We start from the raw sequence: 21,034 nt of genomic DNA on the forward strand, positions 1-21,034 counted from the left end.
ACCAATTCTGCCAACCACCTGTACGAACTGAGGATGACCTCTGAACCCAGATGGCAGGAGTCATTGGTGCCGACATGAGCAACAATTTGCAGTTGGGTGCACCCAGTGCTCTCTATCGCCGCCGGCAGGGCCTCCTCCACATCTCGGATGAGACCCCCTGGCTAGCAGACAGAGTGAACACTGGCCTTCTTCCCCGACCTTTCCGCTATTTCCCTAAGGGACTCCATCACCCGCCTAACGTTGGAGCTCCCAATAACTAATAAACCCCTCCCCCCGTGTGCCTGCTCGGACCTTGCTGAAGGAACAGCCACATGTCCACTCACAGGCAGAGCGGGCGATCCCACACGGCCAGCCTCCACATTTATCCCTCCGCCCCGTGCGCCGCAAACGCCGCTGAACCCGCCACTCCCCTTGGGGAGAGGGTGGCCCAACCACGCCCGGTACCCGCGAAGATGTCTCGACAGCAGGGACAGTGGGTGAAGCATGTAACACCTGGGGTGTACCATGCGATGCACCAGACTCCCCACTGCCGCTACACTCCAAGGCAGCAGCCTGAAGATGGCTGACCGCGGCCATCAACATGCTCAGCTGTTCGTGAAAAGTGGCCAGCTCCTCCTGCATCCGTACACAGCAGTCACACATCCTATCCATCCTATGGAATCAATTTACTGTAGAGAGTAAATCAACTTTTAACTAGACTGCTAATTCACTAAAGGTGGCTGATTGTTGACTAAACTGTGATTGCTAGCCACTTCTTGTAGAAAACAATGAAAATAGCACTACCTGTCTCTGGACTGTATTCAAAACAAACACTAGCACTACTGGCACTGTGGCTGACTAAAGGGACTCTCTCTGACTGTATTCAAAACAAACACGAAATCTATGGAACAATATTAGCTGCAATGTTGCCATTTCAAGAGACTCAGCAATCAGTGCCATGTCATCTGCAAAAGCCAGGCAATCTACAATCAGTCATTCATTCTTATGGCCTAGGTAGACACCACTCTGGACAGCTAAATTGGTCAGTTCTTTGTGCCATTCTCTCACAACGAGGCCACAGTTGACTGCTTTATTGAACTGTATAGCAACTTCTACACATGCCAAAGATTATGGCTGGGGACAGGTTGAGATGGATAGAGGAAGGGATGGACAGATCAGGGGGGAAAAGGGAAAGGCCAGAAAGAGGGGAGGAATGTCAGATGCATGAAGCAGACAAGAAGTGTTGAGTGGTAGTGGGCAGGTGGAAATGGAAGAAGGGAAGGCAGAGATGTTAAGAAAGAGGGGGAGCAGAATATGGTCAGAGAGATTGGAAAGGAAGATATGGGTGGAGGAAATGGACAAAGAGACAGGCAAGAGGTCATAAAGCGACAGAGAGAGGAGGAGTTAGATAGAGGTTGGAGGATGAAGTGAACAGACAGAGGGAGGAAAATGTGGACACAGAGAGGGGGAGGAGGAGTCATGTTCAGTACATATGTTGCAGCCACAACAGGACTATGGAATGGTTCCATTCAAGAATAATCACCACACATGTGAAGACATTTATCCTACTGGGAGGTGAGACATACATTCCTGTTTCATAGAGAGCACTCAGCCACTGACAGATCGACAATCGCACCCACTCTTGCACTTCCTCATCTGACTGAAACTGCTACCCTTCAGCTTGTCAAAGATGTGAAAATCATGTGGTTGAACAATCCAGTCTGTACAGATGATGTTGCAGCATTTTTGAACAAATTGCTGAAGTGTAGCTTTTGTTTGATTGACAGTGTGGTTGCAGGCATAATTGTGCAATAGCATGCTTCATTTACTTGTCAAGTTGCTCAAGCATGAAACCAAAATCAATGCGCAATGCTGTGAAGACGCTTTGCAGAAACTGCAATGTGCCTTAAAGTCAAAATGCCCTGGAATGCTATTGGGTAGAATCATCCTGGTGCTATTAAGCACAGTGTTACTGAAGAGTCTTACCCTGAAAGAAATTATTGGAGAGTCAACAGTTGTGTTGTGCAATAATGAAGTAGCACTTATATGTTACACGAATCATATAGGTAAATCAATAGCAAACATACTGCTGTAATACATCATTTAATCATGGAGCAAGTAATGGATGGAATAATTAACTTTCAATTTCATTTTGATGGATTAAAATCAAGCAGGCTTGCTAACAAAGCAAGTGAATCAGAATATTTATTAATGCCTTGTAACAAAATGTTAGTCAGGATGATGTACAAGATTAGAGTTTACAATTAGGTATCATTCCAAGGGAGAAGGGAAGGTGGAGGATGTTAAGAGTTAAACAGATGTACTAGAGCTACTTTGTTTGTTCTGCTTTTATGTCTGGGTTGTTTAAAAATATATTGAATAACCAAGAAGCATTTGGTCTGTTAAAAAGAAGTTTAGTCACTTTGCTCCATGATTCACAAAGTTTTTTTTCAGTAAATGTTAATGTCTGTAATACAACTGTTTATTCTACCCAAACAATAACAAAATGAATTGAAATGACATAGTCATGTTCACAATTGTCGGTACTCATTCACACAGTACTAGAAATGAAAACTGTGTCACTGTGTTGCTTCTAGCAGTAAATCTCTGTTGTGTATTTGGTGGGCTCTCTAGAGCTGACAGTACTTAACAGGAGTACTCTAAGAACTGCAATGTAACAAAACAGCAAAATTGTTATTGCAGTTGAATGACAGAGTCAGTATGAAATGTCTTGATAGTAAAATCTGTTGTTACACACACTATTTAAATTCATCAGTTCTAGCAGAAACTGTGATCAGCAGAAATAATGGGACATAATGACATACTGAACAAACATTATTAGAAACATTATTAGAATTTTTCCATTTCATATTCTTTGTAAATAAAGTGAATCTGTGTGAGTGGTTGAGATTTTACAGATCGTAGCGGTTGCTTGAACAGCAGGTACAGCACTGCAGTGATTTCACCAGCACTGCAGTGATTTCACCTTCACTTCATTTTAGCTTTTTTAGTAGGTATCAAGACAGCTACAAGATGGATATATTATTCTATCAATTAATGGCTATCAAATATCCCCCTCAGTCCCATGAGACTATCCTTCTGCCGTGTTACAGAATGTAGCTGTTTTCTTCTAAATCTCTTAGGGGGGTGGTGCTTTATTGAGTGTTTGCTAAAATACACTTATTGTCAAACAATTTACAAACTCATAATATCCTGTTCTGAACCATCACATCAGAGAAAAGGGTGTCATCACGAGTGCTCCAGGAAAGTGTGATACACTCCTGGAAATTGAAATAAGAACACCGTGAATTCATTGTCCCAGGAAGGGGAAACTTTATTGACACATTCCTGGGGTCAGATACATCACATGATCACACTGACAGAACCACAGGCACATAGACACAGGCAACAGAGCATGCACAATGTCGGCACTAGTACAGTGTATATCCACCTTTCGCAGCAATGCAGGCTGCTATTCTCCCATGGAGACGATCGTAGAGATGCTGGATGTAGTCCTGTGGAACGGCTTGCCATGCCATTTCCACCTGGCGCCTCAGTTGGACCAGCGTTCGTGCTGGACGTGCAGACCGCGTGAGACGACGCTTCATCCAGTCCCAAACATGCTCAATGGGGGACAGATCCGGAGATCTTGCTGGCCAGGGTAGTTGACTTACACCTTCTAGAGCACGTTGGGTGGCACGGGATACATGCGGACGTGCATTGTCCTGTTGGAACAGCAAGTTCCCTTGCCGGTCTAGAAATGGTAGAACGATGAGTTCGATGACGGTTTGGATGTACCGTGCACTATTCAGTGTCCCCTCGACAATCACCAGTGGTGTACGGCCAGTGTAGGAGACCGCTCCCCACACCATGATGTGCCTCGGTCGTATGCAGTCCTGATTGTGGCGCTCACCTGCACGGCGCCAAACACGCATACGACCATCATTGGCACCAAGGCAGAAGCGACTCTCATCGCTGAAGACGACACGTCTCCATTCGTCCCTCCATTCACGCCTGTCGCGACACCACTGGAGGCGGGCTGCACGATGTTGGGGCGTGAGCGGAAGACGGCCTAACGGTGTGCGGGACCGTAGCCCAGCTTCATGGAGACGGTTGCGAATGGTCCTCGCCGATACCCCAGGAGCAACAGTGTCCCTAATTTGCTGGGAAGTGGCGATGCGGTCCCCTACGGCACTGCGTAGGATCCTATGGTCTTGGCGTGCATCCGTGCGTCGCTGCGGTCCGGTCCCAGGTTGACGGGCACGTGCACCTTCCGCCGACCACTGGCGACAACATTGATGTACTGTGGAGACCTCACGCCCCACGTGTTGAGCAATTCGGCGGTACGTCCACCCAGCCTCCCGCATGCCCACTATACGCCCTCGCTCAAAGTCCGTCAACTGCACATACGGTTCACGTCCACACTGTCACGGCATGCTACCAGTGTTAAAGACTGCGATGGAGCTCCGTATGCCACGGCAAACTGGCTGACACTGACGGCGGCGGTGCACAAATGCTGCGCAGCTAGCGCCATTCGACGGCCAACACCGTGGTTCCTGGTGTGTCCGCTGTGCCGTGCGTGTGATCATTGCTTGTACAGCCCTCTCGCAGTGTCCGGAGCAAGTATGGTGGGTCTGACACACCGGTGTCAATGTGTTCTTTTTTCCATTTCCAGGAGTGTAGGTGTGCTATTATTTTCTATATAAGTAAATGCTCTGGTGGACAGGATGGGCAGCAGTCTGCATTTGTATGCTGGTGATGCAGTTTAGTGACAGTAGGAGGACACAAAAGACTTACACAAAACTTCTAGTTGGTGTGATGAATGGCTGCTAGCTATAAATGTAGAAAAATGTAACTTAATATGGATGAGTAGGAAAAACAAACCCAATGTTTGGACACAGTATTAGTAGTGCCCTGCTTTATACAGGCGTGTCATTTAAGTATCTTGACATAACACTGCAAAGCAATATGAAATGGAATGAGCGTGTAGTAAGAAAGACTTCAGATTATTGGGAGAATAGTAGGAAAGTGTGGTTCATCTGTAAAGAAGACTGCTTATAGGATGCTAGTGCAGCCTATTCTTGAGTACTGCTCAAGTGTTTGGAATCTGCACCAGATCAGATTAAAGGAGGACATTGAAGTGATTCAGAGGTGGGCTGCTAGATTTATCACTGTTAGATTCAAACAAGATGCAAGGATTGTGGGAAACTTGAATGGGAATCCCTGGGAGAAAGGCAACATTCTTTCAAGGAAAATTATTGAAGACATTTAGAGACATAGTATTTGAAAGCGACTGCAGAATAATTCTACTGCCACCAACATGCATTTCACTTAAGGACCACAAAGATAAAATATGAGAAATTAGGGTGCTCATAGAGGCATATAGGCAATAGTTTTTGACTTGCTCGGTTTGTGAGTGGAAGAGGAAAGGAAATGAGTATTAGTGGTACAGGCTACCCTCTGACATGCACTACATGGTGGCCATCAATCACCCTCTGTGCAGATCCCTTCAGCTTCCCTTTGGTCTTTCTAGTGGTGTTCTTATGCAGGGATTTCAAAGGTCATCAGTGTTCATTCATCTCATCAGCACATCCTGTCCATACTAGCCACTTGCTTCTCATCAAGCCTACAATGTTTGGTTTGTTGTAGATTTCATCCAGCTCACAATTTTGTTGGATCCTAAATTCTCCAGTCATCTCATCTTGAAACAGGTCTTGTAAGTTCCTTAAGACATTTTGCTCAAAAATGAGGAGATTGTGTATTTTTTCCAAACACTCTCAAGTTTTGAAACCATGCATCCATAAGGGTTGGATCAGTGTTTTGTACAGCTGGAGCATGAAATTGCTTGAGAGGTTGCAAGATTAAATAGCTGACTCAGACTGAACTATGCTTGGTTTGCAGCTTGGATCCTTGCTTTGATTTCTGCCTTACACAATGCATCCTCTGTAAATACAACCACCAGATACTTAAAATTATGAACCCTTTTGTATGATTGGGTTGCAACTACCAGAGGCTGCAGAGGGTTTCGTGAACAGCCACGAGTCCTGCTCATCAGCAGATACTTGGTTTTTGATTGATTGACAAAGAGGCTGATTCTGCTCACTGTAGCCCCCACATTGTCACTCATCCATGTCAGGCTTTCCTTAAATCTTGACAACAGGGCCACATCATTGAGAAATGCAATCTGCCTTGATCCACCCAAATTTCTCATGTAAATCCTCCCTCATTATCTTTTTGAACACTAGGTTGAAAAATGTTACTGACATATCATCTCTTTGTATCAACCCTGTGTTTATGTAAAAGCTCTCCATGACTTGGTTCCCAAGCTTCACTTTGCTTTTGGAATCAGTGCAACAAGCCTGAACTAGGCTGACAAGTTTCTTGGCTATTCCAAACTTGGTTAGGCAATTTATCTGGCTCTTCTGGTGGATGCAGTCATATGTCTTCTTCAGTTCTATGAAGAGCACATGCAGGTCTTCACCATACTCTCACATCTTCTCAGATCTTCTTGGTGAGCTGTTTCAACACATAGTTCCCCCCCCCCCCCCCCCCCCCCCCCCCCCCCCCCCCCCCCCCCCCCAGTCAAACAGCCTTTTCTGAAACTGCCTGATGTTCACCTATCACTTCTTCTGCAGCCAGCTGCATTCTATCCTGTATACAGTTGTACAAGGTGTTATCAGGCATTCAGGGGGGTGATGTTTCTGTAGTCTGTGCAGTCTTTTTTGTCACTATTCATGTATATAGAGCAGATGACCACTGTCTTCCAATCTTCTGCAATCACCTCCAAAATCCAGATCCTCTTGAATAGTTGGTGAATTTTCTTGCATAGTCTCTCTTCTCCTGCTTGAATGACTTCTACCTGGATTCCATCTGCTCCTGGACTTCAGTTCTTCTTCAGCTTCATTAATTACAATTTTAAATGAAAATTATGAAATCAATATTAGGAGGAAGTACAGACATGTCCCTATAGATGACACAATCTATTATACTCTATAAGGCAGTAACCAGGCACTGATGAAACAATTTCAGTGTACTAGATAATGTTTAGATAAATCACTCTGATTAACTTTGACCTGTGACATTGGCTGAGCCCAGAGGACTTCTCACTTTCAATAACTCAACGTTGGGTGTAGTTCTCATAGCAGACTGTGCTTAACAGCAGTTGAAATCAGTTAGGACCCTTAAGCTTACAGTTTTCAAGTCTTCATATAACTGAAGTTTATTAACTCAAACCTGGCACCAACCAATGTTGCTTCACTGTAATCACCTACATCATTAACATATCATCCATTATTCTTTAATACAAAATCAGTATATGGAGTATTTACATTCCCAAATTATCTACTGTGAATATTGCATCCATAATTGAATGTCTTCTGCTGCTCATAGTTCCATGGTGGATGGTAAACAGGAAGATGCCAAATGCATACACCTGTCTATCACTCCTATCTTGGCTGTGCACACCTTTGCTTGTCCAAAGTTTAGGGCCTCTGGAAAATCATCCAAACAAACTACAAGCAGTAAACATCTTAAAATAAATCATCCTAGTTTAATTACTCAAAATACCTCTGAAAGAAATTGTTTCAAGCCAGACTCAACTGTATGTTACTCTCATGTCATATTTGGTGTCTTTCCCAACATCATTTATACACACAAATTCGTGTCCTCACAACAGGTCAGCACCATACCATGTTAATAGTTATACTACATTGAAAAGTCACAGATTACATATAGCTATTAAAAACAGCAACAAAATGGCATGGATGGGAAGCAGTACCCTTATTATACTATCTTCCACATTGGCAACATAAGATGAGCAAAGCAGGAATTTCTTCTTTCTTTTAAAAACTGTTAGTCGGCTTTCTGTCACACCACATTCAAAACTGATTTCATTGTTTGCTGCAAGTTCTCATGCCTAGTCCCCAGGTCTAAAAGAATTAAAGAAAGATATACAAATATTACTTGTGTTTGCCATTCTTTATGCTGGGATGTGATTTAGGTGCAACAGGCTTTCTACACAAATTTTCAATTTTTTTCATGAGTTATTAACCATGTATAGCTCACATATTTTCTTCATTACAGATGGAAATACGAAGGTATGTAAAGCATAGCATATGTTGTGTAACCAATAAACAACGCAGTTTAATACAGACAACATCTCATATCTCAGGATGTGTAAACTTCCCACACCAAGTCTCATTTCACAGAAACATTATGTTGAACAAACTGTGCGAGAAACTTCATGAAAGCTCCCATTTCTTTGTTTTTTTTCCCCACATTAAATTTTAATTTATCTCCAGTTTTGACATCTCTGTTATATGGTTTAATTCATTAACATTTCAGGATTTAAAAGAAGCACTGATAACAGTTGTGGGAGATGTTCTGGTGGCTGCTGCATGTGTTGCTTACCTAGGGGCATTTACAAACAATTATCGTGTAGAGCTAGTTCAAAAGTGGGTCGAACATATCATGGCTTTGGAGATTCCTGCATCTGAGGTTTTCAGGTAAGTTTGATACTATTCTCTCTGGAATACATTACACAAATCACACTATCAAATTTGCTTCAAGAAATTCATTTCCAAGTGGTTTGGAATACATAAAAAACTGATTTATCCATAAAAGTACAAGCATTATTTCCTCAGTAAAAAATTTAATTTATAATAAATAACAAACAGTGCATTACTGAATTGTATCACAAAGGAACTGAATAAATCAAGTTGCCAATGCAGGAGATGCTCTGTAGTAAGCAGCAACTAATTGTTAATTGATTCACTGCATGGATCATAGCAGAACTTCTTTCAAGACTTAAAATGTGACAACTGAAGCTCAATGAAAACCAAATGAGAGTGAGGAGTGTGATGTGAGAAGTGCTCAATGAATTTCAAAGTAAAATTTTGCCAACCTGTTACTTCCATAAACACTTCCATATTCTTGCAACTGACTATGATTAAATGTAACTAATTACCAGAAAAGCATGTGTTCTGAAAACTCTGAACAGAAGGAATGTGGAAAAGTGTACAACTATTGATTACCTAACACATAAGTTGCTCTAATAATGATTGGATTCATTAACAACAGTGGGCATTACTTATGTGAGAGCTCCAATGAATATGCCAGCCATCACAAAAATCTGACTGGTCAATTACAATTTTACCCAACACTACAGAATTGTTTAAAACCTGAGTGACCTACTGTCTCACACAATGTGATAATGATCAAGCACCATAACCTCACAATGTCATTTACTGTCAGTATGTTTAACAAACTACGTTTATCCAGATAATCAAACTTCATTACCAAAAAACATAACTGCTAATTATAAATGACATCACACTTACTAGCAATATAATACGGTAACACCAAACATACAAAAGCCATTCATACATACAAACACGCACACGTCATGCACATGCAAGCAGTAACCTGGAGGGGGCAGTGAAGGGGAAGGGAAAGGGTAAAGGGAAGGAGAATGGGAAGGGCAAAGGTAAGAGCAAGGGCAAGGGCAAGGGGAAGGGGAAGGGATAGTAGTGCACGTGTGGGGTGGGGAGACAAATACATCTGGTGGAGTGTGCAGGGACTTGAATGCCAACAGGCGCAGCATCAGGCTGTTGTGGGCAGGGTTATGGGACAGGGAGGTGGGGTAAAATGGAGTGAAAAATGAGAAGAGTGGTAGGTGGACTGATAGAGGGCAGCAAACAAAAAACTGTAGGAGATGAGAATGTCGGGTCCTGCCTGCACCTAACTGCTCTACCCTGTATACACCTTGTCCTAGGGTGCTCCCCAGCAGTGCTTCACTGTTCCCCACCCCTACCCTGTTAACCCTCCCCCCTTTCCACGCCAGCCTCCTCCTTACCCCCACCAGTTGCCATTCTCATCATGCATTGCTGCTGTTACTCACAGTGTGGCTTCAGCTGACAGAGGCTGCAGTCACGTTTGTGTGAGTTATGTTTGCCTGTGTGTGTGTGTGTGTGTGTGTGTGTGTGTGTGTGTGTGTGTGTTGTCTATTTTTGACAAAGGCCTTATTGGCCTGAAGCTTATATTGTGTCAATCTTTTTGTTGTGCCTGTCTGCAACTCAGCATCTCTGCTATATGGTTTCATAATATTGTCAAAATATAGTATATTATTATATGGTGTGTAACTGGATAAATCATTAACATGGACAATGAACAAGAAAGATCCAAGAACAGAGTCTTGTAGTGTTCCTCTTTTTATTGGGAATATTGCTGATCTCTGCTTATTTACATAAACAAGCTGTAACCTATTGCTTAAATACATTTTGGATAAACTGAGAGGTTTATCTTCAATGCCATAATATTCTAATTTTTTAATGATTATCTCAAGTGACACTGAGCCAAAAACTTTGCTTAAATCAATAATTGTTCCAGACATGAACTATTGTTCATTTAAAATTTTGTTGTTTTCAAAACAGATATATATATATTGGTGCACACAGTTTTCTGTTAACTTGGATATGACTTGTACTACTGAAATGATTCTATACATATTTGGCAGGTTTTTATCATCCTACTAACTGGAAAAACCAGTACTGCTATGGTATGTGTTACTGAAAACATCTTTGAAAGTATAAAACAGTCACACAAAGCATTATCCATAAAGTACAAATGTATAAGTGCAGCTGCTTTATGTGTCTACAATATGATTTTGTAAAAATCTCTATGACAGTGCCTATTCATAGCTCCTTAGGCGCATATTGCTTTTGCCTACAGCTGTTTTTGCTTCACAGTTGATCAAAAGTGCTGCCACTTATCAGGGTTCCTTAAGTTGACTCAACTGTGGGGGTCTTTAGTAGTAAAGAGTGAAAGTATTACAACTTAACATATGATGCGGCAATTTGTTAAACACATCAGTGTTTATGATCTCTTGAACTTTGCTTTATAAAAGAGGTGATAAGTTATGGAGAAAATCTTTAGACTGTCTGGAGATGGAGATGGAATCCAAGCCGTTTTGATTTGTCCTTGGATACTTACCCACTGAGCCACAGGCCCCATTCTTTTAAATCCACCTCATCTCATTTGTTCCTTGTTCTCATCTCTCTCTCTTCATCACACACACACACTTTTTTTTAATATAAAAGGATTAATACGTGGGTACTGTAACCATGAGCTAAACACATTCTGGGAAATTACCTTCATCTAGTACTCTGTTTCACAGTGAGAGAAGTAGCATTTTCATTTCCCTTGCAATACATTTGATAATGAAATTTCTGGGTCAGAAGTAGTCATCTGTTTTGGAATTGCTTAGTTTGTTTATCAATTTGTAGATGTAATTTAAAGTGATAGGTATTGAAGCAAATTTCTCACTACTTGTGTGTTTTACATGAGTGAGCAGGGTTCTTACATTTAAAGTAGAATAGAGATAGATAAATAAAGTAGAGTGAGGTTGCTGGCAGTATTTAAAAAAATGTTTGTTGAGAGTATCACAGTCAAACAAGATCTTTTTTTTTTATTGGTATTATTAATTAATAGCAGGCTGTTTTATATTTATTTTTATGATTCACAATATGCTCATCATTTGCACAACTCTTAACATTTCTTATGTCAGATCTCAGGAGTTCCCTCAAATTTATGTAATTTTCCTTCTCCCTGTCACTTTCATAAGACTTAGCTTACAGAATGAGTAATAGTATTCTGAGTTTATTAAGTTGTAGAGTGTATCACTTGTTGATATGATGCTCCTATGTGAAATATTAGAACAGCATCTTTTTGTAATAGTAAGGCATGTCTTTTTTACTTTGTGCTTAATCTCTGTCACAAGAATGGAAAAGCGTGTATCACTTTTTTTATTATTATCAGTTATGTAAGACAAAACCATTTCCTTTAACTGATTTATTATATTATTTATATTGGATTCCCCCCCCCCCCCCCCCTTTTTCCAGGATTTTGTGTGTCACTTGTTTTTCTTTCATGTAATGCTGCTTGACAAGCTGTAGTGTATTGTAAGAATGCCTTTACTGTGACAATTGTAACTGATTTTCTCTCTGAAAAATGTGAATGTATTCTTGTAAATATTAAGCTACCAGTAAGATATAAATTGTTATTTAATATAATATATACAAAGAAAAGCATCACAAATGGTCACAGATCTGTTTGATCCATGGAAAAACAAGAAGTAAAACTGAACCAGCAGACACTTGAAGATAGATGGTAGAAGCCTACTAGCAAAATTTCAAGAACCAGTATTAAGTGAAGAATCCAGGAGTACACTACAGCTCCCAAAGGAAATGTTACACTAATTACAATCTGCCCAGAGGCATTTAAGCAGTCATTCCTCCCACAGTCCACCACGAAGGGAGCAGGAAGAAACCCTAATACATTGTAGAGTCAGAAGTACCTGTTGCCATGCACTTCATAGTGGTTTGCAGAGCATAGACGTATATTTAACATCAGCAGCACTCATCTGTATAGCAACTTTACTTTTAATTTAGTACATTATACTAAGTATCTATGTGTTGTTGATGTGTTGTTTGACACTTTTATGGCCTTGAAAGTTTTCATTCTAAGTGGATGAATGAATGTATAAATGCACATCCATTGGTTGTAGAAAATAATAAGCTAATTCCACATTACTGAAGGGTGTATGAATCACAATAAATGAGTGAGGAATATAAACTCCTTATATCTATAACAAAGACTAACTAAGTCCAAACCAAACTACATTCCACATAATTATCAAACACATGTACAGTTAATTTTTCTACCTAATATTTATTTTGCTTCTTGTGCTGCATTTTCTGTATGGGATATAATGTAATGACTTTATGTCACATTCTTTACATTTGTAATCTTTTTCGTACTTCACTTCTCTCTGAGTGTAATTTACTCAACATAGGAAACTCCATATTTACAATAAAAGTAGGTGCACTTTGATTTTTTAATGGCAGGAAAAATTTATCACCAAAATATCAAATCGTATAGACTTAACATGTACTACTAATATGAAATATGTATTACTTCAATAGAAACATTAACTATTGTCATTCATATTCCACAGTTTAATCAATATTCTGGCAGATCCATTTGAAATAAGACAGTGGAATGTCTATGGATTGCCACGTGATAATGTCTCAACAGAAAATGCAATAATGGTCACTAAAGGCAGTAGATGGCCTCTGATGATCGATCCTCAAGAACAGGTATTTTATACAGCCTCTTATTGAAATTTTTCCATCCACTAAACTTTTGTTTCATGTTATTGGGAAATGTAATACATCCAATAAACATAGCTATTAAGCTGCTTCAGCTTTGTATGTCTCCTTAATTAACTATGTAAATGTTTTCAGTTTGTTCCTCTGATGAAGCTGGTACTGTGAATGCCAAATATTATAGAAACAAATATTGATTCGAATATAATATAAGATTGATTCGAATATAATATAAGGCTCAGAGTGCCCTGCATGCAAGTGAATTTTTTACTTGGGACTACTCCTATTAAAAAAGTATATCAGTGTCAGTATCAGATACTAAACCTAAGTTGGATGGTACAAATTTTTCCCAATTACACTATAGTCACTGAAGCAGATTTTAAGGGACCAGGAACAGGATCATAAGTGGCAAATGCAACTTTTGCACTATTCAGTTTTAAGAACTCTGTCTGAAAATTACCAAGAACAAGTACTTCATATTGGCACAACTTTTCTCAAAAAATTGTTTGCTCAGTCACTCAACTACTTTGGTACCTATTTGTCTTCTTTTTTTATTTACAGTGTTGGATTTATTCAGTGAGAACTTTTGGTAAGTATTAACTTCTTCTGCCTCTCCATCAACATAATATGCTGGATTCAAGAGCTTCTGTTATCTATAACTCATCAGGTTACCCCTATGCCTCACAACCACAATATGGAGAAAAGGATGTAAGCTTCCTACAGTGAAAAATGTGAATGCCCATAATTTACAGCTTACAATTTTTGCTTAAAATCCTCTCACATTATTTCCAATTCAGATCAATTACATTGGTTGACCCACCTATCACACTTAATTACCAGTAGAATTGTCCTCCAATTACCTGTGATGCCTACAGCACCTACACTCAAATTCCATATTCCTACTATCCTATTACTTTCGCCTTTGTGTGGTAGGCCAAGCTCCTAAAACGCTTATAAAAGTCTTGACAAGGTATAGCTTTGACCTACAGCTTAGCAAATACTAAAAACCGTCCTGTACATGGCACTACTACCTTACGGGTTATTGATAAAATAATAAAAGCCATTACAAAAAATATTTTGTGACATTTGAAAACTTGTTCCTGGCTGAAACTCAGACCTGGGAGCCAGGTTCAGACTAGGACCTGAATTTTCTATTTTTAGGAGTTATCACCTCAACCAGTAGGCTACTGGAGCACCTACTACATCCTGTTGCATTTTGTGATTGAGTAAGTCTCAGTAATTTTTCGGAAGTGCCAGCTGAGATAACAACAGAATTTAATCACAAATTGTGTTACTCATCTCATGGAAATATCTCATAGTAACAACACATCAACATGTATCCTGTCTTGTGTAAAGCAAAATGCTGCAAAGCAAGACATCACTGAAGAGAATATGATCCATGTTATGTTAAACTCACTGAACATTGATGGGATACAAATAAGAACAGTATACTATGTGTGTCATAGAATCATGGGAAAGTTCTTCAGAACAGCTGAAAAATTTTAAGTGGATTATTCATGTATTTTACAGAAACATAATTAGAAAAATTTCGAGTAGAAATCAAAGTTTTGAGCCCCTGCATACCCTTCCTGAAGTAATCTTTACAATAAACTTTGACTAATATCAGTTCAAACAGTCACATACACAGAGGTTATTCTCTCATTCTGTACATGAACAGAATAAGAAAGACCTTAATGTGTAGAACACTAAAAACATAACCTCCATCACATATTGTATGATATTTATTCTCACTATAAGTGCATTTACCCAAGCTGTTCTGTCATAAGTTGTTAATATGTAGTACAATAAAGAAAAATGATTATTCTAAGTAAAAATGTAGGTAAGCAAACTACACTGCTGTTTACTATGAATTTCTTCTTGAGAACAGATAATGATGGGTGACAAGCTTTCTTACATTTTTACATAATTGTTATGATAACTAATCATTCCTTCACTTGAGAATGTAGCCAGAGTAAAACAGAAACAATGTAATCCAGCCTGTAACAGTATAATGAAAAGGATAGTTGCTGCTCAACATAAAGCGGAGATGCCAGGTCACAGAAAGTCACAATAAAAATACCATTACAGAATTAGCTTTTGGCCAACAAGGCCTTTGTCAAAATTAGACAACATAAACACATGCACACACTCATGAAAAAGCAACTCACATACATCTGACGACAGTCTCTGGCAGCTGGAGCCAGACTGTGAGCAGCAGGGCACTAGGGGAGAGGCAACTGGGTGGGGTTAAGGAGGAGGTTGGGGTGGAAAAGGGGAGGGATAGCAGGGGCAGCATGCAGGGATGAGGTGGAGAGTGGGGCAGCTAGGTGCAGTTGGGAGGCTAGACAGAGGTGGAGAAGGAGAGAAGTAAAATGACTGGGTGCATTGGTGGAGTTCAGGACTGTGCAGTGCTGGAATGGGAACAGGAAAGGGGCTAGACGGGTAAGGATGATGATTCGCAAAGGTTGAGACCAAGAGGATTACAGGAATGTACGATATATTGCAGAGAGAGCTCCCAACTTTGCAGTTCGGAAAAGCTGATGTTGGTGGGAAGGATCCAGCTGGCACAGACTGAGAAGCAGTCATTGAAATGAAGGATGTTATGTTGGGCTGCATCCTCAGCAACAGGATGGTCCAGTTGTTTCTTGGTCACAGTTTGTTGGTGGCCTTTCAGTCAGACAGACAGCTTGTTGGTTGTCATGCCCATGTAGAATGTACCACAGTGGTTCCATCTTAGCTGGTAGATCTCATTACTGGTTTCACAGGTAGCCTGTCTTTGATGGGATGGGTGATGTTTATGACAGGACTGGAGTAGGTGGTGGTGGTGGGAGGGATGTATAGGATAGGTCTTGTATCTAGATCTATTGCAGAGGTATGAGCCATGAGGAAAGGGATAGGGAGCAGGGGTTGTGTAGGGATGGATGAGGATATTGTGTAGGCTTGGTGGGCAGTAGAATACCACTATGGGAGGAGTAAGAAGGATAGTGGGCAGGATATTTCTCATTTCAAGGCACAATAAGAGGTAGTCAAAACCCTGATGGAGAATGTAATTCAGTTGCTCCAGTCCTGGGTGTTACTGAGTCTTGAAGGGAATGCTCCTATGTAGCTGGACGGTGGGGCTTTGGGAGGTGTCAAGTTACTGGAAAGATAAGGCATGGGAGATCTGTTTTGTACAAGCTTGGGAGGGTAATTACAAGCTGTAAGGACCTCAGTGAGACCCTTGGTATATTTCAAGAGAGACTGCTTCTCACTACAGGTGTGATGGCCACAGGTGGCTAGGTTGTATGGAATGGACTTCTTGGTATGGAATGGGTGGCAGCTGTTCAAATGGAGGTGTTTCTGGTGGTTGGTAGGTTTTGATATGGACAGAAGTACTGATATAGCCATCTTTGAGATGGAGGTCAACATCAAAGAAGGTAGCTTAATGGCTTGAGTAATACCAGGTGAAGCAAATGGAGGAGAAGGTGTCAAGGTTCTGGAGGAATTTGGATAGGGTGTCACCATCCTTGATCCAGAGCACAAAGATATCATCAATGAATCTAAACCAGGTGAGGGGTTTGGGATTCTGGGTATTTAGGAAGGATTCCTCTAGATGTTCCATGAATAGGTTGGCATAGAATGGTAACATGTGGGTGCCCATAGCCATACCCTGACTTTGTATATAGGTAATGCCTTCAAAGGATAAGTAATTGTGGGTGGGGATATAGTTGGTCATGCTGACTAGGCTGGAGGTGGTTTGTTTGGAATCCATTAGGCATTGGCAAAGTTAATGTTCAATAGCGGTAAGGCCATAGGCTTTAGAGATATTGGCAGAGTTGCCACAGGTTCTGGAAACCAGGGAATATCAGGAATTTCAAACCGTCAGGGAAATCAGGGAAATATCAGGTAAATTTGAAAAAATATAAAAAACACTGGAAAAATCTCCTTTTTGTCTCAATAGATGAAATGGTTTAGTTACTGAGGTGTCATGCATTGTCACTGGCTGGATGCAGCTGAGTACATGTGCTGCTTACCTACTCCCGCATTCCTACTGCTTCTCTCCTTTGCATCACTCCCCTCAGCTTGCAGTCAGTGCTGCCACCACTTCTTGTGACTAGCCTAGCAGCTGCTGAAAAGAAGCTGGGAGTCATCAGGAGTGGTTTGTTTCAATATGATTCTCAGAGACTGTAGAGGCAACATCCGAAGCCAGTGGTCATGTGAGACTGAGTTGTGTCTGAGTGATTGTGTGAAAGTGTGCGTGCTCTCATTTTCTGACAAAAGCTATGGCTGAATATTTAGTTGTGAGGATGTGATTGTCTTTTCTACACACCTGTCTGTGGTTCAGCAATCATCTTTACAATGACTTCCTACCTATCCTCATTATTATTGATTCTCAGAGTATTTGAACAAGTTATCTGTTGCATGGATTACCCACCGTGGTCTCATTTCATCAACATGCTGTCTGTGGTGTGTGAATTGCTGGCCACATGTATGGATTTCCATGATGGGCCAAAACTAGAGGTAATTTCTGCAGGTAACTGTAATGGATTGGCCCTGCTGATCTGAAGCCATTTGCTTCCCACCAATGTGCAGGCCCTGCCCATCAGATCTAGTCTCACTGATCTGTCCACTGGTTGGTTCTGTTTGTGTGTGGCGCACATTGCAGTGGATTTTCATGGTTTATCCATGGACCCAGAACTGTGATGCTCCACAGCAGGCTCCACAGGGAGCTCATGGTTCTTTTGTGAGCTCATTCGTGGCACACAAGGGTCCCAGAGCTATTGCAGGCAATTCTTCCTTCCCTGGCTACATTTCCTTCACCATGCCTTCCCTTCCTACCCTCACTCCTTCCCCAGTGCCCCCTCCTTCCCCTCTGTCAAAGGTCTGATTTATATAGACTGGTGGCTATCCACTTGGTTTCCTGTATTCCTTGCAATTTTGTTCCTTCAGTCTGTTCTTTCATCCTTTTAGCATTTAGGTCCACGCTTGAGGTTTGACTTCCATTTCTAAATTTTCTGTTTTTAATGTGACCCATGTTAGGAAGAACTCCCTCCCTAGCATCTATGGTGTGGATTCCTCTCCTCCCTTCCTTCCCCTTTCCCTTCCCACTGTAGCCTACTTCCACCCTGCTAGGTCACCAGCATGTGTAGCCAATCCATGGGGTGGTGCTGTTATGTACCCATATGGATGAGCCCCCTGACAATACAGGACTCACATTACTGATACCTGAGCTGTTCCCTCCCCATGTATGCCAAGGAGTGGTTGCTTGTCTTCTTTGAGCATTGGAACTCTCAGAGATGGCAGCCATGCCAGGTGGCCCTTGCTCTAGCTAGGTGGAGCCCCTGAACATAGTGGGTGGTGCCCCTGATCATAGTGGGTGTTATCAGGGCAGATGCTTGGTGCATGAAGCATATCAATCTCCAAAAATCTGGCCATTCTCAAATGGCCATCTCTTCGAATGGTGAAGGATCATTGAATGCTGCTTCATATGACCTGGCAGCCATCCCTTCCCTGGCTACAGCATGAGAGGGTAGCCAGGCTCGCTGTCCTAGGATGAAACACTTTTCCCACTACCTCATCTATACTAGGACAGATGGGGACACATTCACTACCACAAAGCCATTGGTTTTTATGGAGAATATTGAGGACAGGTTTAGTCAAGTGGAGTCCCTTAGTGAGATGCGGCCAGGCTCCCTGCTGACCAAAGCTGCTTCTGCTGACCAGTCTGCAGCTCTTCATGCCTGTGATCATCTTAACAATGTCCCAGCATCTATTACTCCTCACCAATTTCTGAATATCTCCAGGGAGTGATTTTTCATAGGGACCTCATCCTGCAAACTGATGGGGAACTCCAGGTTAATCTGGAGTGCTGCAGCATTCATTTTATTCGACGTGTGCAGAAGTGTAGCAAGGACAACCTTCATTCTGGCTTTCAAGGGGGAGACCCTCCCAGAAAAGGTCAAAGTTATGTGCTACAGATGTGACTTGAGGCAGTATGAGGTGCTTTCAGTGCTTACGTTTTGGGCATAGGCTTCCTGCTCTACGGCAGACCCTCTATGTGGTGACTTGTCACCTCCTATTCTGCGTCCTGTCTCCTCAGGATAGCAGGGGGGGAGGGGGAGGTGGAGGTCTGCGCATTGGTTTGCTCTGATGTCATTAGTGACTGGATCCCCCTATGTACCAACCTGGAAGCAATAGTGGCTAGAGTGCAAACAACTCAGGCAATCACCGTTCCAATGTCTACCTCCCTCCTGGTAGGCCACTTCCTTATGCTGAACTTTCTATCTTAATCCAGCAACTCCTGCCCCTGTTTCTTGTCCTTGGGGATTTCAGTGCCCACCACCCACTGTGGGAGAGTGCCACTTCAACAGGTTGGGGCCTTTTCATTGCCCAACTCATTGTGGACCTTGATTTGTGTCTCCTCAATGGTGGTTCCCCTATCCACGTCAATGCTGATCATAGCACCCTTACTGCTGTCGATCCCACAATCTCCTCCCCTGCTATTGTGGCTTCCCTACATTGGTCACCCATGATGAACTTTGTGACAGTGACCACTTTCTGGTGATTCTATCATTCCCCTGCTGCCACCAGGCAGACAGGCCCTCAGTTTGGGCATTCTGCAGGGCCAGTTGGCTTTTATATATGTCATCTGTGCACTTCTATACCTCCCTCTCCAATTCTATGGATGCAGTAATGCAAGGCGTCTCTGCCACTATTCTTCATGCTGCTAGCCCTGCTGCCCCCTATCTCCAGTTCCCCCTTGTTGTCAACTGGTACCGTGGTGGACCAAGGACATAACAGGCTCTGTCGAGGACCACCGACAGGTGCTGCAACAATTTACACGATATCCTTCACAGACCAACCTCCTCACATTTAAGCTTTTCTGTGCTAAGGCTTGTACCTTATTAATCAGAGTAAAAAGGAATGCTGGGAAAGGTATGTTTCCTTCCTGGGGACGTATGCCTCTTAACTGCAGGTTTGGTCCAAGCTCCATAGCTTTCTGCACTGCCAGCGACAGTCAACTGTCCAGGGTCTTAACCTCCAAAGTGCTCTGTGCACTGATTCATTGGTCCTTCCAGAACACCTCACAACATAGTGTGTGACAGCATAACCATGCTCTTCCTATACTGCTGTCTTTCTCCAGCAAAAATACCAAGTTGAACAGACGCCCCCCCCCCCCTCCCCCTCTGTTTCAACCTGCACTACACTGAGTCCTGTAATGAACCTTTCACTGAATGGGAATTCTTGCAGACTATTATCTCTTCATGGGACACAACCACAGGCCCGGATTCCATCCACAACCTGATGATTCAATACTCGGACATTCCCCAGAGGCAACGTCTCCTCAGGGTCTTCAACCGCATTTGGCTCACGGGTGCTTTTCTGTTACAATGGCGAGACAGTATAGTTACATCCATCCTTACCCAGGAAGAACCCATCGTCTATCAACATCTACCACCCAATGCTCGAGAGGATGGTGAGCTTCAGATTACACTGGGTACTTGAATCTCGGGGCCTTTTCGTCTGTATCAGTGTGACTTCCGGGCAGGACAATCACCATCTGCCCATTAGGTCAGTTTGGTGACAGCCATCCAACAGGTTTTTACTAACCACCAGCACCTTGTTGCAGTCTCTTTTGACTTGCATAAGGCATATGACATGGATGGTGTCATCACATTTTAGTTACCCTCGATGACTGGGGCTTCTGTTGCCCCCTTCCGATTTTTATCCATGAGTTTTTATCTCACCAGCTCTTCCAGGTTCGAGTTGGATTCAGGAGAATGATATTGCACAGGATTCTGTGCTAAGTGTCACACTCTTCCTCATAGCCATCAATGGGCTTGCAATCTCTGTAGGACCTATGGTTACCCCGGCATTGTACGTCGATGATTTTTGCACCTGCTGTAGCTCCC

The 21,034-nt window shown here is 42.1% G+C and overlaps 1 protein-coding gene across 1 annotated transcript in view; it reads left to right on the forward strand.

Annotated features, from left to right (window-relative positions):
• Window positions 1-21,034, forward strand: part of LOC126188640 (dynein axonemal heavy chain 6) — a 1,044,937-nt gene that overhangs the window by 720,468 nt on the left and 303,435 nt on the right. Inside the window, exons 90-91 of the mRNA XM_049930241.1 lie at window positions 8,323-8,483; window positions 12,992-13,133. Of these exons, the coding sequence (XP_049786198.1) occupies window positions 8,323-8,483; window positions 12,992-13,133 (303 nt within the window). The remainder of the gene's footprint in view (window positions 1-8,322; window positions 8,484-12,991; window positions 13,134-21,034) is intronic.

The sequence above is a fragment of the Schistocerca cancellata genome, chromosome 5 (assembly GCF_023864275.1).
Source record: "Schistocerca cancellata isolate TAMUIC-IGC-003103 chromosome 5, iqSchCanc2.1, whole genome shotgun sequence".
Taxonomy (NCBI): Eukaryota; Metazoa; Arthropoda; class Insecta; order Orthoptera; family Acrididae; genus Schistocerca; species Schistocerca cancellata.